The sequence below is a fragment of the Hevea brasiliensis genome, chromosome 8 (genome assembly GCF_030052815.1).
Source record: "Hevea brasiliensis isolate MT/VB/25A 57/8 chromosome 8, ASM3005281v1, whole genome shotgun sequence".
NCBI classification, from domain to species: Eukaryota; Viridiplantae; Streptophyta; class Magnoliopsida; order Malpighiales; family Euphorbiaceae; genus Hevea; species Hevea brasiliensis.
In genome coordinates this window covers 7,287,105-7,307,763 of record NC_079500.1, presented here as the reverse complement: position 1 = coordinate 7,307,763, position 20,659 = coordinate 7,287,105, and the positions used below count along the sequence as shown (strand labels likewise).

Sequence of the window (20,659 nt, the reverse complement as noted above, 5' to 3'; positions counted from 1 at the left end):
AAATCTAAAATGGGCACTCCATCCTCATTACCCACAAACCCTAACCCCAGCCCCAGTCCGCCATTACCTCAGTCCCCACCGCCACAAACGCCGCCATTACCACAATCACCACCACCTCAGTCACCGCCCCCGCCTCCAAGCCAAATACCACCTCTCATCCCGCCGACTCCCCTCTCGCCGCAATCCGAGCCGCCAAATGAAACACCAATTACCGACACCCATTCCCCAGAACCAACGCCTGACCCTGTTCCTACCCAAACAAAAACAAAAGGGAAAACAAAAAGGGCCGCTGGTAGACTCAAAGAAACCCTTGTCGGAAAAAGGAAACGAGTACCCTCTGTCCCTTTCGACTTAAACTCTCCACCTCAGTCCTCTGAACCAGTTAGCAAAAGGACCAGGTCCTCTTCGCAAACCCCAGCACCAGCGGTGCAAACACCAGTAACCCAGTCTCCCTTACATTCTCCAGCACCTGCGTCATCTGCGGATACTATAGAGGAGGTAATTTCTCCATTGCCTTGGGCTTTTAGGGATATGGATATGAAAAAGGCCTATGAGAAATTACTTTCTAAAACCATTTTGGCAAACAAGTATATGGATGAGCAGATTTTGAAAGAATTAGGTATTTATAATTCTGTCTTTGCCTATTTGGATGTTGTTAGCTGGACTGATTTTGCTAAAATTAGGGAACCAGTATACAAGGATCTAACCCTCGAATTTTTGAGTTCCCTAAAGTTGAGTTTCAAACCAACAGTGCCTGAACATAGAGATATGATTTATTTTCGATGTGCTGGAATTGACAGGGAGTTAGATATAGGTGCTTTGAATGCCATTTTTGGTTTTCAGGATTCGGGGTATAAAAACATTGAGTGGCAGCAAACTGTTTATGACCCTGTTCAATTCTGGAAAGATATTGCACCATTTGGAGGTTATTATAGACAGAGGACTGCAAAAGCCTCTAGGATAGTTGACCATGTATTGAAATACCTCCATAGATTCATTACTTACACTGTTTTAGGAAGGGGACACGATACTTGATTGTGGGTCTGGGATTTGTTTCTATTGTGGTGCATGAAGGAGAGAAAACAAGTAAGTCTGAGGCCATTTCATAGATGCTCTTTGGCACCATCTTGTGTCCAAGCTTTCTAAAGGTTGTTTTGTTTTGGGGGGGTACATAACTGCCATAGCATAATCATTTAGCTTTGATGCTAGTCTATATAAATTGCTGCCGGTTTGGGAATCATACATAGACAAACACCATGTTCTTGCATATGGATGTTTGTGAGAAAATAGGCCATACATATACTCTGCAAAGACACCACGATACCCCATCTGAAAACCCCACCACTTTTGCAAATCTTTGAACCACAACCAACCTCAACCCCACACTTCTCGGCAGACATGTTATCCATCTTAAAATCCTTGGAATCCAGGATAACAAATTTCACATCCAACCATCTCCCTCACCGATACCACAGAAATTCTTGCTTCCTTGAAAAACTTAGAAATCAAAATTGAAGCCATGGGTCAAGAGCAGGTTAACCAAAAGAAGAAGCTAGAAAAGAAACTTAAAAAGAGATTTTTATCTCTTAAAAAAGCGAAGCAACATCAACTTCAAATGCTGGAGCTTTACAACACACTGGCCCAATCCTACAACAATTTATATCATTGGGGCCAAGCCATGTTTCAAGAAATGAAAGACTTAACAGAAAACTTGGAACCGCTCAAGCTTGGATCACAATGAACCTCTGCGGAACACAGGCGGACTCGATGCAAAGAACAAAGGCTTGATAGCAGAACTTGATCAGTAGCAGCAATTTTAATTTCTGATTTAGGTTTATTTTGTAATCTGTTTATTTTAATTTTCAAACTTTGGTCATGGTTGTAATATTTTGGTACTTAGTTTTTATTATTATCTCTGCACTTCTTTCCTGATATAGACATAAATACTCTGTGAATGTTTCTTAGTTTAATTTTTGATTTAACTGTTACATTTTATTTCTTTTCACTATTTCATTTTCTTGACCATTATTTTAGCACTTTATCTTTTCTTCAATCCTAATTTTGTTGACATTGATGAGTTGCACAAATTTTCTTTGAGCCGCATCTGTTTCACATCATTTGGAGGTAACAGCTTACCCTTACACCATTTAAGCTTATGGTATGTTGCCAATGCTTATGCTTTCGCTTTACCCTATGCAACAGGTTAAGCAACATCTTAAGCAGTGTAAATTCATACATTTGGGATACTTTTTCACATTTTTCTCTCTAAAGCTTCATTGTTAATATCATTTTGAGCTAATTCTGGAATACTTGAGCTTACATTGATTTAATCCCCAATTGTATAAATTTCAATAATTTAGCAATTCTCATAATTTTACCCATCTTTCCATTCATTTTAAACATTGAGGACAATGTTTCATTTGAGTTTGGGGGTGAAGGCAAAATTTTTGCAAAATTTTTAAAATTTTCTTTCATTCATTTATTGCATTTCATTCATCCATATATAGATAATCCATACACTTTTACATATACCACACACATGTCTATACTTATACACATACATTTGCATATAGTTTTCATATAGATTACACTTAGTTTTAATTTGATTTATGCATTCATTTTAGGATCATGCATATCATAAAAAATAATTTTTTTTTTTTTTTTTACCTTGTCCTTAGAGGATTGAGAGTTGCTTTGAAGAGCAATTGAGCTTACTTTTAGAAGGGTTTGATGGATTGAAAGTTCTAGATAGGTGCAAAGTTATTAGATTCTTGCTTTAGTTTATATCTTCTTAGCCAAGGGCCACCCAATCAATTGCGTTGACTTTGAGTGCCTAGAGAAAACTCTAGGGTGAGAAGTAGCTAATTGATGTCTCACCAATCCTAGAACAATCTTCCTAAACCTTTCAAGACGAAATCATAGCATGCACTTGAGAAAGAAATGATCTAGGCATTCTTTGAATTTTAAATCCATATTTTAGCCTTAGCCAACCTCACTTAAAAATTTCCCTTTGGAACCAATTTGAGCCTACATTTATCCCTCTTATTCCTTTAGAACCCACATTAATGCCTAGCCATAAACCCAAACACTTACCTACCCTCCATGAGAATAATTCTTTGAGTGATAGATACACTTAAAAAAAATTAATAATAATAATAACAATTAGTTGGGAGAAGTGGCTAAAGTAAAAAAAAAAAAAAAGCTAGCAAATTCAATTATGGTATGTAAAGTAATTCACCACTCAAATACACAAAGAAATGAGTTTGGGGGTGAATTGAAAGGGACAATTATAATTCAAAGTCAATGTTATTTATGTAGTCCCTCTAAAAGCTTCAAAATTATATGCTAGCATTGGTGAATAGTTGTAAAGTTCCTTCTCCCATTTGATTCAAAAAAAAAAATTAAAAAAAAAAAAAAAAAAATTTGTGTGTCTTGATCTTTTAATAATTTGATTATTCTCATATTTTGTTATCTTTATCCTTTTCTTGTTAGCCACATTATCACCCCCTTAGCCCCATTACAACCCTTGAAAGTCCTTTTGATCTTTTGATGGTGATTTGCTACATTAGTGGAGATTGGAATAGGAAAATTGCCTATGGGATTGTGATATCATTAATCCATTCATTTACTTCCATCATTATTTGAGATACTTTAGCTTATGGATTACCCTATAGTCTATTTAGGCATGATTATTCTTTGTGATTGATTGGTTTGGGCTTGATGATATGGATAATTGACCCAAGGCTAAGCGGTGATAACTTTGGTAAGGATTGAATTCTTTGTACCTTGAAAGTGGGTATATGGTTTGTTGGTGGCTAAAGGTAAGCTTGAGAGTTCGGATAAGTAATTTTCATAAATTTAAGGTAAGGTACCCCAAATTGCATTAATTGTTTTTAATTTGCTTGAGGACAAGCAAAGGTTTGAGTTTGGGGGAATTTGTTACACTCATTTCATATAGGCATTTTAGGGTAGTTTTGCATCTATTTTGTCCTTATATTTTAGTATATTTTATGTTTTTAGCTTTATTTTAGTTTATTTGTTAATTTTAGATACTTTATATTTGATTTTTGTAATTTTGTTGTTTTTGATAGGATTTTGTGGCAAATCGAGGATCAATGAGTGCATTAGGAAGTGATTTGAAGAAATTTGGGATTCTTTAAGCATGGAGGAAAGTTGAAGAAATCAAGCCTTGAAAGAGCAAACCAGCCGAAATTGCTTGAGACCTTGCTTAAGGTCATGCTCAAGGTAAAGCGGCAATGCTTAAGGTGCAACACAAGTCAAGCATGAGCAGAAAAGTCCATTTTACTATAAATCTGCCGAGATTTGCTGAAGGTCTGCTTAACCTTAAGCAGACAGTGCGACCAGAGGCTAAATTTGCTAAGAAGCTGCTTAGGGTTAAGCCGAACCCTAAGCAGACTGCCCAGAACGTGAAAAATGCTGCTGACTTGGATAATTTTACACCTCATTTCCTATCCACTCCTTGTCTTTTATTTACTTTTAGGGCAGCTTTTTGGGACCATATAAATTCATCATTTCCTTATTTTTGCCACAAGAAGAGGAAGGGAGGAAAAAAACAAAAAGGAAAGAAAATTTAATAGAAAGAAGGGGATACGCCATTCTCTCTTGGAAGAAGGAGCTGCTGCACGCATTTGGAGCTCCAGAAACCAGAGACTTTGGTTCTTCCACCTGGGTTTTCCTATTTCAGTCCTTTTATCATGTTTTCTTTATTCTTCCATCTATATTTCTTGTAAATACCATAATGAGTGAGTAATTTCCTTAGATTTCAGAGTTGGGAAATATGTTTTAGATTAATTTGTGGATTTGGATTGGGTATTTCCTTATTTTACATAAATATGAGTTTTGATTCCTTCCTTGTGTGCTTGATTTACTTGCCTAATGTTGGTACCCATTGGGTATTGTGTTAATCTTTGATTGAAGGACCGAAAGGTGAAGGTCATTGATAGTTAATCAAGGATTGGAACTTAAAATCACCTAGATTTAGAAATAAACTAGGACTTTAAGAGGAATTAATTATTGGTTACAAAACTTAATGGGTTTTAAAGTAATCAAATACATACGAAAGTAGGTTTGGTTATTTTAGAATACACTTTGATTTGCTTGAAAAAGATATCAAAGGAATTTAGAATCAATTTCCTTCAAACTCTGTTTTTCCCTAAAAATTGGAATGCCCAAGACAAATCCCAATTAATTTATGCATAAACCCCCAACTCTGGAATCACTTTTACCATAATTAGACTTTCGTTTAAATTACCCATTGTTAATTTTAGTTTAATTGCGAGCTAGAATTAGAATTTATTTGTTTGCTCTTTACCCATTTCAATTAGATTAATCAATTTACCTTGCTCATTTACATTTACCATTTATTCATTAATCATTAGCCCAAATAATCGCTTCATTCATAGTTTAGTAATCAAACAGCAAATCCTCGTGGGAACGATACTTGATTCATCACTTTATTACTTGATACGACCCGTATACTTGCGGATTCACCACACCAGTATCAACCCCATTGGAGCTCAATTGCAAACTCACACCTCTTGATGGCACTCCTCTTGATGATCCTACTTTATATCGACAGCTTGTCGGGAGTCTTGTTTATCTCACAGTTACTCGACCTGATATTTCCTATGTTGTTCATCTGGTCAGCCAGTTTATGTCTGCTCCTCGCTCAACTCATTTCTCTGCGATGCCGAATCCCGTTATATCAAAGGCACTCTTTTTCATGGTTTGCACTTTTCCGCTACCTCCTCCCTAGTATTATCTGGCTACTCTGATGCTGATTGGGCTGGTGATCTGACAGATCGTCGCTCTACAATTGGTTATTGTTTCTTCTTGGGTAATTCTCTTATCTCTTGGCGTAGCAAAAAGCAAACTGTTGTTGCACGTTCTAGCACAGAATCTGAATATCGTGCTCTTGCTGATGCTACATCTGAATTGCTTTGGTTACAGTGGTTATTAACTGATTTGGGTGTCACTCATTCTTCTGCCACAATGCTTCATTGCGATAATAGAAGTGCCATACAGATTTCTCATAATGATGTATTTCATGAGCGTACCAAACACATCGAAATTGATTGTCATTTTGTACGTCATCATGTTGCTCATGGCACCATATGTTTGATTCCTGTCTCCTCTGTCAGCCAAACCGCTGATATATTCACCAAAACGCATCCTCCCGCTCGCTTTCAGGATCTCTTAAGCAAACTCAAGTTGGCACCTGTGCTACCACCTTGAGTTTGAGGGGGGGTGTTAGCATAATTACAGCAATTAGCATGATTATAGGAGATTTATGTAGCATAATTACAGCAATTAGCATGATTATAGGAGATTTGTGTAGCATAATTACAGCAATTAGCATAATTATAGGAGATTTATGTAGCATAATTATAGCAATTATTATTCTTGTCCAAATTAGTTCATATTCTCATGTATAAATAGATGTAATATCTTTGTAAATGAGACACAGACAAATATACAATCCTTTCTTTCATTACTTGTATTCTCTCTTCTAACATAAATAATAATAATAATCTTGTAGGAAGAATCCCTACGTGGCTTGGTTCCTTGGAAAAGCTCAAAGAAATCAATATAGCCACCAATAAGTTAATAGGGACTCTCCCACCATCTTTGGGCAATCTTTCCTCTCTTCAGCAACTGAATGCAAAGAGAAATATTTTACATGGTGTTGTCCCTGATACTTTAGGCCAATTGATGAATCTAAGGATTTTATCCTTGTTTGAAAATCAGTTTTTGGGCACTTTCCCTCCCTCCATCTTCAACCTTTCTTTGATTGAGGCTATAGACATGGCACACAACAACTTAGAAGGTAGTCTTCCCTTGAGCTTAGGCATCTCTCTTCTAAATCTCCAATTCTTCTCCATTTCAGGTAACCAATTTACTGGCTTTATTCCAACGTGAATTTCAAATGCCTCAAGTCTAGAAGTGCTTCAGTTGGGCCGAAATAATTTTATCGGAAGAGTGCCTTCTCTTGAAAAGTTGCATAGGCTTCGGAAATTAATAGTTTCTGAAAACCATTTAGGAAATGGGAAAGCTGATGACATGGAGTTTCTTTCCACTTTGACTAATGCCACCAATTTACTAGCATTTGCTATAGACCAAAATAACTTTGGAGGGAAGCTTCGTGAACAATTCTGCAACTTTTCAAAAAAGCTCCAGGCAATTTTCATAAATGAAAATCAAATATTCGGAAAGATCCCCTCTAGAATTAGTGATTGTGTTTCATTGGGAATTCTGGTTGCACAGGGGAACTACCTGTCAGGTTCCATTCCTTCTAGCATTGGGAAGCTTCCAAATCTGGGTCTCTTGTTACTTCATTATAATGATTTTTCAGGATCTATTCCCTCCTCTTTTGGAAACATGACAAATTTAATTCGAATGGACTTATCTTATAATAAGCTTCAAGGCATGCTCCCTTCGAGTCTTGGGAATAGCAAAAATTTGCTAGAATTACATCTTTCAAATAACAATCTTAGTGGTCCCATACCTCCAGAAATTTTTGGATCTTCACCTTTATCATTGGGTCTTGACTTGTCCGGAAATCATTTGTCTGGCTCCATTCCCATAGAAGTAGAAAATTTGAAAACCATGGGAGTTCTAAACCTTTCTAAGAACATGTTATCAGGAGTGATACCAAGTGGTCTTAGTAGTTGTACAAGTCTAGAATTCCTGGACATGGGTGCCAACTTGCTCCGAGGTTCTGTTCCTTCATCTCTAAGTTCACTAAGAGCCCTTAAAATATTAAATCTTTCTCATAACATGTTGTCAGGAAAGATACCAGAGTTCCCAAAGGGCTTTAGTACTTTAGAGTTGTTGGATTTGTCTTATAACGACTTTGAAGGTCCTGTACCAATAGAAGGAGTTTTCAAGAACGCAACTGCCACATCCATAACAGGAAATAAAAATCTTTGTGGTGGCATGCATGATTTGGGGCTGCCTCCGTGTAAGCTTCAACAATCAAAGTGGGAATTGACAATAACATGGAAGATTATAATCTCAATAGTTTCTGTGCTTATAGGTGCAACCCTTGTGCTGATTTGTTTGTTTTTGTGCCTATCAAGAAAGAGAAAAAGAGAGTCTTCATCAATACCTCATGGGAGGGAGCTATTGAAATTGTCTTATCAAAGTCTTCTCAAGGCTACAAATGGATTCTCTTCCGATAATTTAATTGGTACAGGTAGCTTTGGGTCAGTATATAAAGGAATTCTTGATCGAGAAGGAGTTGTGATTGCGGTGAAGGTGTTTAAGCTCATGAATCGAGAAGCTTCAAAGAATTTTATAGCTGAATGTAAGGTCTTACGGAATGTTAGACATCGAAATATTGTCAACGTGCTCACAGCCTGTTCAAGTGTTGATTATCATGGTAATGATTTCAAAGCTTTGGTTTATGAGTTCATGCTCAATGGAAGCTTAGATGATTGGTTGCATCCAACTGTTGGATTAGATGAAGTACCAAGCACTTTAAGTGTTCTCCAAAGACTGAATATTGCCATTGATATTGCATGTGCTTTGGAATATCTTCAACATCATTTTGGAACACCAATTGTTCATTGTGATCTAAAACCAAGCAATATTCTTCTTAATGAAGAAATGACAGCACATGTAAGCGATTTTGGATTGGTCAAGTTCCTTTCTAATGCCACCCCTAGTTGTTCTACAAATCAATCCAGCTCCAATGCAGTAAGAGGAACTATCGGTTATTGTCCTCCAGGTAATTATAAGTATATATATATATTTGTTTATTTATTTAACATGAAATATTTCATTTTTCTTATTTATTTGTTTTCCATTTCATGATTGGTATTATTATTATTATTATTATTATTATTATTATTATTATTATTATTATTATTATTATTATTATTATTATTATTCATTTGGCTTTGGCTCCAATTGTGACTCGTATTTGAGTACTTGCAAGAAGAATTATTAATTGTATTCATATATTTCAAAGGAAACTCAATTTATATATTTGATCATGCATGTATTTAGAGTATGTCATGGGAAGTCAAGTATCAACATCAGGTGACATTTTTAGCTTTGGCATAATCTTGTTGGAGATGGTCATGGGAAAGAGACCTACTGATCACATGTTTCAAGAAGCTATGAGCCTTCACAATTTTGTTAAGAGAGCTTTGCCAGAACAAGTGACTCAAATTCTAGATCCCAACATCAACCTTCCTCAGATACGATCCAATGCAAATGCAACATCGGTTCATTATCACAATGTTGGGAACATCAGAAACAACATGTTTATTGAGTGCTTGATTTCAATATTTGAAATTGGAATATCTTGTTCTGCTGAATCACCACAAGAGCGCATGAATATTGGTGATATTGTTGCTCAGCTCTCCTCTATCAGAAACAAAATCTTAGGGACTGGATTACCATGGTAGAAAGAAGCTGCAAGTTCACTTCCATTAGCAGGTAATAAACTAATCCTCTTTTCCAGTTTCAAATAAAAAAGAAAGCTTATAACACAGCAAAAATTTGTTCCTTACTCATATATTATTATTATTATTATTATTAGTGGCCATTCTTACAAATTCTCTTATCACAGGTACAAATTCTCTCCCTTATTTTTCTCTCTCTCTATGTTTCTTTTCCTTTACGCCTGCATCCTTCACCCTCATTCTCTCTTTATTTGTTTTCAACTGTTGATAAAAATGATACAAGCTGTTAATAATAAAAAATTTGACAGAAGGACTGAATAATTTAATAGAAGCAAAATACAGAAATTAAATAAAGTATTTTTTCAAGATACAAAGATCAAGTAATTAGTTTCGTTAGAATACAAAAACTAAATAATAATTTTTCCTTGAGAGTATCTATTTTCACAATCTAAAAGTCACAACTAATTTAATAAATAATTTATAAAGAGACTAAAACACTCAGATAAATTCTTTATAAATAAAAAAAATTTGTATCCAAGTTAAAATAATTTATCATATTACCAGTAAATATTAATTTTCTTTAAAATCTTTAGATGAAAGGATAACATAAAAAAAAAAAAAATTTCCTTTATTTATGTTAAAAAAAATACTCCAAATTCAAGCCAATTATACTAAAAAAAATTGCACTTAATTTGTAATATTTTAAAAATGATTATATATATATATATATATTCACTAATATTAAAAAATAATTATATATAAAATAATAAGTGAATATTAATGTGTATAGACTGTATTAGTAACCTGTTTTCTTGATGAGAAAAACTATTTTATATTTTAGCATGTTATTTAACAATAGTTGATAATGGTAATTTAAATAAACAGCATAATTTTTTTTGAAATTTAATTAAAATATTTTCAAAATTTTGTTTCCATTTAAAGTTGACTGGTAAATAAGCGAAGAAATAGAGGATATAAATATGGCAGTAATTTTAAATGATTTTTCTAATTTTTTATTTTATCTATAAATAATTAACATTTAAGGGTATATATTTTACTATCTTTTTTGGTTAAATTTTAGAATAAAAAAATTAAAAAATAAATTTTAACTAATCTATTAAAAAATAAATTTTAACTAATCTATTAAAAAATAAATTTTAACTAATCTATCTTATAATTAAAATAAAATAAAAAAATTAAAAAATAATTTTTAACTAATCAATCTTACAATAAAGCTAAGCAATAAAAAGGGTTCATAAGAGTGTACCACGTAAGTTAAGAACAAAAAACTTAAAAATTGACATGCAGCACATTTTTATTTTTATTTTTAATTTATATATAAAATTAAAATTTAATATATTAAAATTTAATTTTCATTTAAATATTTTTAAATTTCAATTATTAAAATATAAAATTCTTTTGAGCATATTTTTTAAAAAATTTTAAAATCTTCTTAAGTTTACAAATTCAAACATTAATTATAAAACTATACTCATTATAATATATATCCATAACTCAATTTTTTAATTAAATTTTTAATTGCATTAAAATAGGAATGAATTATTTTAAAAAAATTATGTATATAATTATTCACTAAAAAATATTTATAAAATATTTATATATTTAAATATATTTCAAATTTCTTTTATTTAAAATATAAGAATTTTGTTGGCAGATGCTAAATAATAATAATAATAATAATAATAATAATAATAATAATAATCAACTTATTTATTTATTAAATTTGAAATAAAATTATGATGAGTTAAAATTTTATTGTTACTAATATTTTATAATATAGTTATAAAAATATAAAATATAGTAAAAAATAAATTAAATTATGTTAATAAAATAAAATAATAAATATTTCGCCCAATACTCGGGCAAAATCACTAATTTAATGTTTAAATTTGAAATCAACATCAATGTCTCGTGTATGATAAAATTAAAAAAGTATGCCAATCTTTTTCAAAAAAAATTTGGCTGATTTAAAATCCTTAAAACCAATCATATTAAATTATATTTTAGGAAATTGAGGTAAATAAAACCAAACAGAGGTCATGGCCAAATAAAACCAAGGGAAACAAACAGCCCGAGAACAAACGGAATTAGCAACTGAGGGGAAATTGAGGTAAATTATATTTATTTATTTATTTATTTTTTATAAGTAAAAAGATTTTATTAATAACATGCAGACAAAGCTTAAGCATCCACCATCCAATTAAGAGACTTTCTATACACCCGATCAGGGAGTGTAAAATCCTGGAGAAACAGAATGCAAGGCAATTCACAACAATTGAAATCACCATGTCAAACCAAGAGAATTCAACAGGATTACAAAAACAGAGAAGTACCGGGAACTACAGCCCTGTAACAACAAAAGGAAAGGCCCCTAGATGCCAAGAAATTCCAGGATGCAACCAGAACCAAGAACCAAAACAAAAAGTTTTTCATTTATGATGTTCCAAATCTATCTGTAATTTCGTAGCATAGTATCTAATCTTCCAAAGACTCAAATGTCATAATTGATCTTTCTTAATTTGTATGGAAAAATTGCAATAGTTTGTTTTATTAATGTATCGCATATCCTACTACCAGTGGAAGAGTTTTCCTGCCTTTGTGCTCTTCCTCCTTTTAGTTGCCATTGTCCCTTTACCAATTTGCCTGGCTTGAAGACGCCCATCAGCTTTATCCTTTGGTTTTGTGCGGCTTGGCTATTCATCTCTGCCTTACAGCCGCTTCTCTTGGTGAATCTTTGCGTATCGTGTGTGTTCTGTGGCGATCATCAGAGGACTTTGAAAGACTTGGTTTATGTCAACCATCATCTGTTCTGCATTTCTTCTAGCTTTATTTTATTACGCTGTTTTGGTTTGTTTTGTCTTGTTTTGCTGGCCGGCTGTTCTTTATTTTTTAGGCGTTTTCCTTGGTTGGTTTTGGCTGGGTATCGGCTTTGTCCTTTGTTTTTGTTTCTTGCTTTTGTCTTTGGCGTCTGTTCCCTCTCCTTCCTGTTGTTCTCTTTCTCTTTATTTATTAAAATCGTTGCTTATCAAAAGGGGGAAAAATAAGTATTGCATATCCATCTCTATAAATATGCTTTCAATAAATATCCATTCGCAGCCAATATTTACTGCTTATCCATAAAAAAAAAAAAAAAAAAATGGGGCTTTCTTTCAGGAGTTTGTCAGTATATTTCTCATCCTTATGCCTCCTTTCTATCATTCATCTCTTGTGCTTCAGCTTTCTGGCCCTTGCCATCCATAGGAACAACAACACAGATCGACTTGCTTTGTTGGAACTCAAGGCCAAAATAACTGATGACCCTTTTGGGGTTATGAACTCATGGAATAGCACCCTTCACTTCTGCAGCTGGCACCACGTCACATGTGGGCGTAGGCACCCAAGGGTCACAATGTTATACCTGAGCTCCCTCAAACTTTCAGGTTCCATATCACCACATGTTGGCAATTTGAGCTTTTTAAGGGAGTTGTACCTTGAAAATAATAGCTTCCACCATGAGATTCCTACTGAGATAGGCAACTTGCGGAGACTGCAAATACTGCATCTTTACAATAATTCATTTAGTGGTCAAATTCCTGCGAGCATATTTAATTGTTCTAACCTTGTTTTGTTTTATTTGCATCATAACAATCTGGTAGGTAGAATCCCTGCGGGGCTAGGTTCCTTGAAGAAGCTCAAAGAAATCTCTTTTGGCGCCAATAATTTAACAGGGACTCTCCCACCATCTTTGGGCAATCTTTCTTCTCTTCAGAAACTATATGTGAGGAGAAATAATTTGCATGGTGTTGTCCCTGATACTTTAGGCCAATTGATGAATCTAAGGATTTTATCCTTGAATGAAAATAAGTTTTTTGGCACTATCCCTCCTTCATTCTTCAACCTCTCTTTGATCGAGGTTGTAGCCATGGCATACAACAACCTAGAAGGTAGACTTCCCTGGAGCTTAGGCATCTCTCTTCCAAATCTCCAATTCTTCTTCATTTCAGATAACCAATTTACAGGATCTATTCCACCGTCAATTTCAAATGCCTCAAGTCTAGATGTGCTTCAGTTAAGCCGAAATAATTTTACTGGAAGCTTGCCTTCTCTTGAGAAGTTGCATAGGCTTATGATATTATCAGTTGCTGTAAACCATTTAGGAAATAGGAAAGCTGATGACCTGGAGTTTCTTTCCACTTTGTCTAATGCCACCAATTTACAGCAATTTTCTATAGCCCAAAATAACTTTGGAGGGAAGCTGCCTGAACAATTCTGCAACTTTTCAAAAAAGCTCCAGTTGTTTTTCATACAAGACAATCAAATATTCGGAAACCTCCCCTCTGGAATAAGTGATTGTGTTTCATTGGAATATCTGGTTGTAGGAGAGAACAATCTGTCAGGTTCCATTCCTTCTAGCATTGGAAAGCTTCTAAATCTTGGAGGATTGAATCTTGGTTATAATGATTTCTCGGGATCTATTCCTTCCTCTATAGGAAACATGACAAATTTATTTCGCATGGATTTATCAAATAATAAGCTTCAAGGCATGATCCCTTCGAGTCTGGGGAATTGCAAAAATTTGATAGAGTTAGATCTTTCAAATAACAATTTTATTGGTCCTATACCTCCACAAATTTTTGGATCCTCCCCTTTATCAATGGGTCTTTCCTTATCCAGAAACCATTTGTCAGGCTCCATTCCCATGGAAGTAGGAAATTCGAAAGCTATAGGATACCTAAGCCTTTCCGAGAACACGTTATCAGGAGTGATTCCCAGTGGTCTTAGCAGTTGTACGAGTCTAGAATTGTTGGACTTGGGTGCCAACTTGTTTCGAGGCTCTGTTCCTTCATCTCTAAGTTCACTAAGAGGCCTTAGAGTATTGAATCTTTCTCACAACATGTTGTCAGGCAAGATTCCAGAGTTCTTGAACGGGTTTAGTTTATTATTGTTGGATTTGTCTTATAACGACTTTGAAGGTACAGTACCAATAGAAGGAGTTTTCAAGAATGCAAGTGCCACATCGGTTGCAGGAAATAGAAATCTTTGTGGTGGCATGCCTAATTTGAGGTTACCTCCATGTAAGCTTCAGCAGTCAAAGAGGGGATTGACTATAACATTGAAGATTATAATCTCAATAGTTTCTGTGCTTATAGGTGCAACGCTTTTGCTGATTTGTTTCTTTCTGTGCCTATCAAGAAAGAGAAAAAGAGAATCTTCCTCAACATCTCATGGGAAGGAGCTATTGAAGTTGTCTTATCAAAGTCTTCTCAAAGCTACTAATGGATTCTCTTCAGATAATTTAATTGGTACAGGTAGCTTTGGGTCAGTTTATAAAGGAATTCTTGATCAAGGAGGAACTGTGGTTGCGGTGAAGGTGTTTAAGCTTATTAATCGAGAAGCTTCAAAGAGTTTTATAGCTGAATGTGAGGTCTTACGAAATGTTAGACATCGAAATCTTGTCAAAGTGCTCACAGCTTGTTCAGGTGTTGATTATCATGGTAATGATTTCAAAGCTTTGGTTTATGATTTCATGGTCAATGGAAGCTTAGATGGTTGGTTGCATTCAACTCTTGGATTAGATGAAGTACCAAGGACTTTAAGTGTTCTCCAAAAGCTGAATATTGCCATTGATATTGCTTGTGCATTGGAATATCTTCAACATCATTGTGGAACACCAATCGTTCATTGTGATCTAAAACCAAGTAATATCCTTCTCGATGAAGAAATGACTGCACATGTAAGTGATTTTGGATTAGTGAAGCTTCTTTCCAATGTCACCCTTGGTTATACAAATCAATCCAGCTCTGTTGGAGTAAGAGGAACTATTGGTTATTGTCCTCCAGGTAATTATAAATAAAATAAATATATTTTTAACATGAATTTCATTTGTCTTATTTGTTTATATTGCCATTTCAGGATTGCATTATGCTTTTTTCTATTGATTTGGCTTTGGCTCCTCCAATAACTCAAATTCGAGGCCTTAATTACAACCTTGAAGAAAAGTCCTTGTATTCATATATTTCTAAGCAAACTCAATTTAACTATGTGATTGTGTATATATTGTAGAATATGGTATGGGAAGTCAAGTATCAACATCAGGTGATATTTTTAGCTTTGGCATACTTTTGTTGGAGATGTTCACGGGAAAGAGGCCTACTGATCACATAATCAAAGATGGTATGAATCTTCACAATTTTGTTAAGAAAGCCTTACCTGAAGAAGTGACACAAATTCTAGATCCGAAGAACAACCTTCCTCATATACAGCCCCATGCAAATGCAACATCAGTTCATAACCACAATCTTGGGAACATGAGAAACAACATGTTTATTGAGTGCTTGATTTCAATATTTGAAATTGGAATCTCTTGTTCTGCTGAATCACCACAAGAGCGCTTGAATATTGGTGATATTGTTGCTCAACTCTCTTCCATCCGAAAGAAAATCTTAGAGACTCGATTACAATGGTAGGAAGAATTTGCAAGTTCACTTCCATTAGCAGGTAATAAAATAATAATCCTCTCTTCCTGTTTCAAATTAAAAAAAAAAAAGGCTTATAACACAATCATCATCATCATTATTATTTTATTCGTTGTTTTGTTCACAGTGATCATTCTTTCAACTTCTTTTATCACAGGTGCACAAGGTTGATGACTCTAGATAGAAAATAAATACCAGTTGTTCTACACAATAACACCTTGCCTTAATGTGATGCCATCCCTGCCACGTGACCATTGTACACGCACCGAGTGAAGCAAACTCATTTGCTGATCACCTTGCAAAAATTGATGGGAAGATATTGATAGGAGGATCTGATTGTATTTCTAGAGGCTTTGAGACTTCCATCTCTCCTTTTCTCTATTTTGTCATATTCTTTTGCTTCTCTTGCTTTGTACATTGTGAGGTTCATCAACAGTTGGTTGTAATATATGTGAGTGTATGGGGTGGACCTGTTGGTTGGATGCTTTCCATTGTTGATTTTTCCCTTACTTTTATATTATTAGTCAAATTTATCGTATAAAAAAATGCCTTCTCTTGCATGAAGTTTTATGCTTGTTACATCGAAAAAAAGTGTAGCTGCCCTGATAGACTCAGGGGTGTATTGCTACAAAGCGATGCCCTTTGGATTAAAGAACGCTGGAGCAACATATCAGAGGCTCATAGACCAGATGTTTAGGCAACAAAAGGGAAGAACAGTTGAGGTCTACATTGACGATATGATCATCAAATCTAAGAAAGTAGAAGATCAGGCCAACGACATAGCCAAAGCATTTGACGTATTGGACAAAATTGGGATGAAGCTGAATTCGAACAAATTAAGTTCAGAGTAAGGGCAGGGAAATTCCTCAGCTATATGATTTCTAAGTGAGGAATCGAGGCAAATCCAGAGAAGATTCTAGCAATTCTCAATATGCAACCTCCATGCAATATCAAGGAAGTACAACGACTAAACGGATGGATCACTGCATTAGGGAGATTTATAAACTACTTAGCTAATAGATGTCTACCCTTCTTTTGAGCACTAAGAATAAGAAGAAACTTCAAATGGGTCGATGAATGCTAGGTAGCTTTCGAATAAATTAAACAATTCTTATCTTCACCCCCATTACTTGATTTGCTAAAACAGGGTGTCGACACCATATTTTGGCCGATCCCCGGAATCAATAAACTTTGAAACCGATCCCTAGCACCAAGTCTCTCTTTGCCAATTAATCACATGTCCGATCTCTCTTCTAAAGGAATCAAATCAGTACTAAGTCTCCATATCATTTAAATCCTATCCGATCTCTCGAATCAATTTCCAAGTTTTTTGGCCAGTCAATCACATTTCCGATCCCTCTTGTCAAACGAAATTGAACCAACATTAGGTCTTCATGCCATCCAATTCCCCATTCATAAATATTGTGGATAGTTGTCCAATAAAAGTTAAGGTTTTAATCCGGCCTAATGATGCTTCCGATCTTAAGTGTTCAGACCAGGTTTCCAGTTCCGTTTAGTGTTTGTTCTCGGTTTAGGCCGATCTCATATTTACAAAGTTTTACCGATCTCTCATACATAGGTTAATAATTGCTTTCAAGTTGTTCTAATATGTGCAGATAATTAGGCGCTCATGCAACTTGGATACTTTCCCATCTCATGTTTACAAAGTTTTACGGATCTCTCATACATAGGTTAATAATTGCTTTCAAGTTATTCTAATATGTTCAGACAATTAGGCGCTCATGCAATTTAGATACTTTCCGATCTCATCCAATCATTGAACTAAAAAAGGACTTCATTTCATTTCAAATTAAAAATTTATACAAGTCATTCGGCTGGAGGATCACCCCCAGCCTGTTCTACATTTTGTTCACCTCCTCTCTCACCTTCAGCCTCCTCCTCGCTGTCCTCTTCATCTTGGGGAGCCAGGTCCACCATCTAGGAAAAGTTCTCCTCTGGATAACGCTTTTTGAGCTCGGCCAAAAGGTCCCCATGGGCATTCACATAAGCGTCGGCCTCCCTTGTCACTGCCTCTTCTTCTTTTGCTTTGAGTTCATCAATGAGGCGTGCGACATCAGCAGCTCGGAGCGCCCGAACCTCTTCAAGGACATGAGCTTGCTCGGCCAGTTTATCTTCATAGAACTTCATCCGCCCCTTAAATTTATTTATGTAGTTTTGGGCGGATGAAAGTTGGGATCAGAGGGAAGCTGCTTCATGACCCACCTTTTCGAGCTCCTGCTTCATGCGGTGAGCCTTCTCCCGGACAATGTGTTGGTTCACCAGGCTCTCCACACTCAGGCTCATAGTCCGGGTTAGGATATCATCGAGACTGTTTGGGGACAGCCTATCCCGATCCTCCTGAAGGCAGATCGAGGCCCCTAAGACCTTAGTCAAGCCCGGATTCTCCCGAATCGTGCGGTTCTTTTCCAGCGAATGGATCAGGACTTGAGTGCTGCGGGAAAGGGTCCTCACAAGAGGTTGGGAAGGACCCCCTTCCGCACTAGAAGCAACCGGTGGAGGTGGAGGTGGCTCTTCGCGTCGAGGGGGAGACCGAACCACTTCTATGTCAGGGATCGGCGGTCCTGAGGGTCGAGATGAGCCCTCCTGCATCTCCCCCGAATCGTGCCTTGGCGTCTGAAGGGCCTCGGCGCGCTTCATCTCCCGCACCTTTCTAGAGATCTCTCTCTTCTGCTTTCGGTTCTCCTTGGAACCCTCGCCGCCCGCCATACCTGTGTAAAGGAAAAGTCAGTGAGTTCGTTAAGGGTTCAGAGATCAGAGATGTAGAAAGTACCGAAGCCGAGGTCAGAGAGCTGAAGCCCGCGTTCTTCCCCAGTAATTAGCCGCATTGTCCAATGATGCAGTTCGGCCGTCACCGCATCTAAACAGGAGAACTTCTGAGTGGCCGCCTGATCTTTCAGCTCCATCACCATTAAGCCTTCTTCCCTATTCAGGATGATGCGCTTCAGAATTAATGGGCCTTGATGCAGCCAGCTACGCGGGAAACCCTCAAAACCGCTCGGAACCTTGCTCCTCAGAATGAAAAAGCGATTCTTCCAATTCTTCAGGGAGGAGGGGAGGTCGAAAAGCAAGGAGAATAAGACAACTTCCAATAACTGTCGTCATAATCAGAGCCGAGGTAGTTAAAGCGTTGCAGGCAAGATCTCCACCGCACGCCTCATTTGCAGAATCGCCCACATTACTGACAGGTGCTAGAGTATGTCATGACAGTCCTGTACATCCCAATCTCCACCGTTGATCTTACTTGTAAGGACAAGTCTGGAGCCCTTGGATCAAAGAAGAAGATGACAAGACCGGCGCTTTTTATTCCCAGCCCTCGGATCGCCCTTGACAAGAAAATTTTGAGCCGTCAGATTAGAAAAGAGAAAGGACAAATATTCAGAAAAGGATCTCAATCGTTCGTTTTGATTCTCTTTAATTCCCAAGCATCAGATCATGTTCTTTAAAATCCAAACCTTCCATTTCCCACAAAGAAAATCTTGACCCTTCATTAGGAACGCCCGTTCCCTATAAATACCTGCATGAAAACTGTTGAAGGGGGGACGAAAAAAAGGGTGGTGATTATAGTGGAAAAGCTCTGAAAATTGATTCAGTTTTGCTACTCTGCTATTTTTAAGCTAGGAAAAACTTTAGAAACCAGTTTTCTAAAGTGTTTTCTTTGAAGAAGTGTTGGACACTGGAACTCTTAATTTTCAGTTTGTTCATTGCTCTGTGATACCCTTTCTTAGTTTCAGTTCTGTTTTCATCACCTCCCTATCTACTTTTATTTTCTGAGCTCAATCTTACTCATTGTCATTCCGGCTCGGTTATATGCTAACTAGGCATTCATCATTTCAAGGCCAACATTAGTCCCCAGACTATTAGCACGCAACTCTGCAACATTCTCGATTCCATAGTTAGTTCAATAGGTCCAACTTCTTACAGGTAAGTGTTTTAACCATTGCCCTATCCAGTGTTCGTCTTTACTTTCTTTCTACGCTCGTAATTTTTGTTAAAGTTTGTCTTACGTTGGAAGGTCACACGTGGGTGGTTATCCTCTTGAGTTTATCTTTGATGTATCAGTTCATGTTATTTATTTGTTCTTGGTCTTTTATTATCTCCTAATGTAAGTGTTCTGGTTTCGGGTAACGTATAGGTAGTTTGATAAAGTGTTGGTAGCAGTATCTTAACATAAGATTTTTTTTTTTCTAATAAACGTTCGGATAATAAATCAGAAAGTTATGAAGTCGAACCACTAGACTAGCTCAAGAAGATGAAAGGTAAGGTGGAGAGTCGGATTAAAATTAGATTTCAGGCTAGCAAATGAAATAGAGCAAATGTTGCTTATCGAAAGGTACTGGTGAGCCGATCACAAAAGAGATCGGTAAAAATTCAGTCTGGTATCCCCTAATAGTCACAAGGCACCAATGAGTTAAAAGAAGCTCAATCCGGGTTTCCAGTGTCTTCGGATGCCAGAACCCTTAGCCTAAGGTCCTTACACGATACGATCATAATTAAATTTCAAGAGGTCGAGGGAGAGTTCTTACCTGATCCTCATCCAAACAAAAGGAGATCGGAGGAGAGTTCTTATCCGAGATCCTTCATTAAAATTTTCAAATTGCATTTTTAAAAGACATCGGAGGAGAGTTCTTATCCGATTCTCACTCAAAAATTTTAATAAATATTTAAAAGAGATCGGAGGAGAGTTCTTATCCGATTCTCACTCAAAAATTTTAATAAATATTAAAAGAGATC

General features: G+C 36.0%; 1 protein-coding gene and 1 pseudogene across 1 annotated transcript; both read left to right on the top strand.

Moving 5' to 3' along the window:
- Positions 1-9: 9 nt before the first annotated feature.
- LOC110649681 (probable LRR receptor-like serine/threonine-protein kinase At3g47570) lies at positions 10-12,276 on the top strand (annotated as a pseudogene).
- A 312-nt stretch (positions 12,277-12,588) lies between these two features.
- LOC110649682 (probable LRR receptor-like serine/threonine-protein kinase At3g47570) lies at positions 12,589-15,922 on the top strand. The gene is made up of 3 exons (XM_058152029.1): positions 12,589-14,284; positions 14,405-15,271; positions 15,495-15,922. The coding sequence occupies exons 1-3, from the start codon at positions 12,589-12,591 to the stop codon at positions 15,896-15,898; spliced, it is 2,967 nt and encodes a 988-aa protein (XP_058008012.1). The 3' UTR covers positions 15,899-15,922.
- The last annotated feature ends 4,737 nt before the right edge of the window (positions 15,923-20,659 follow it).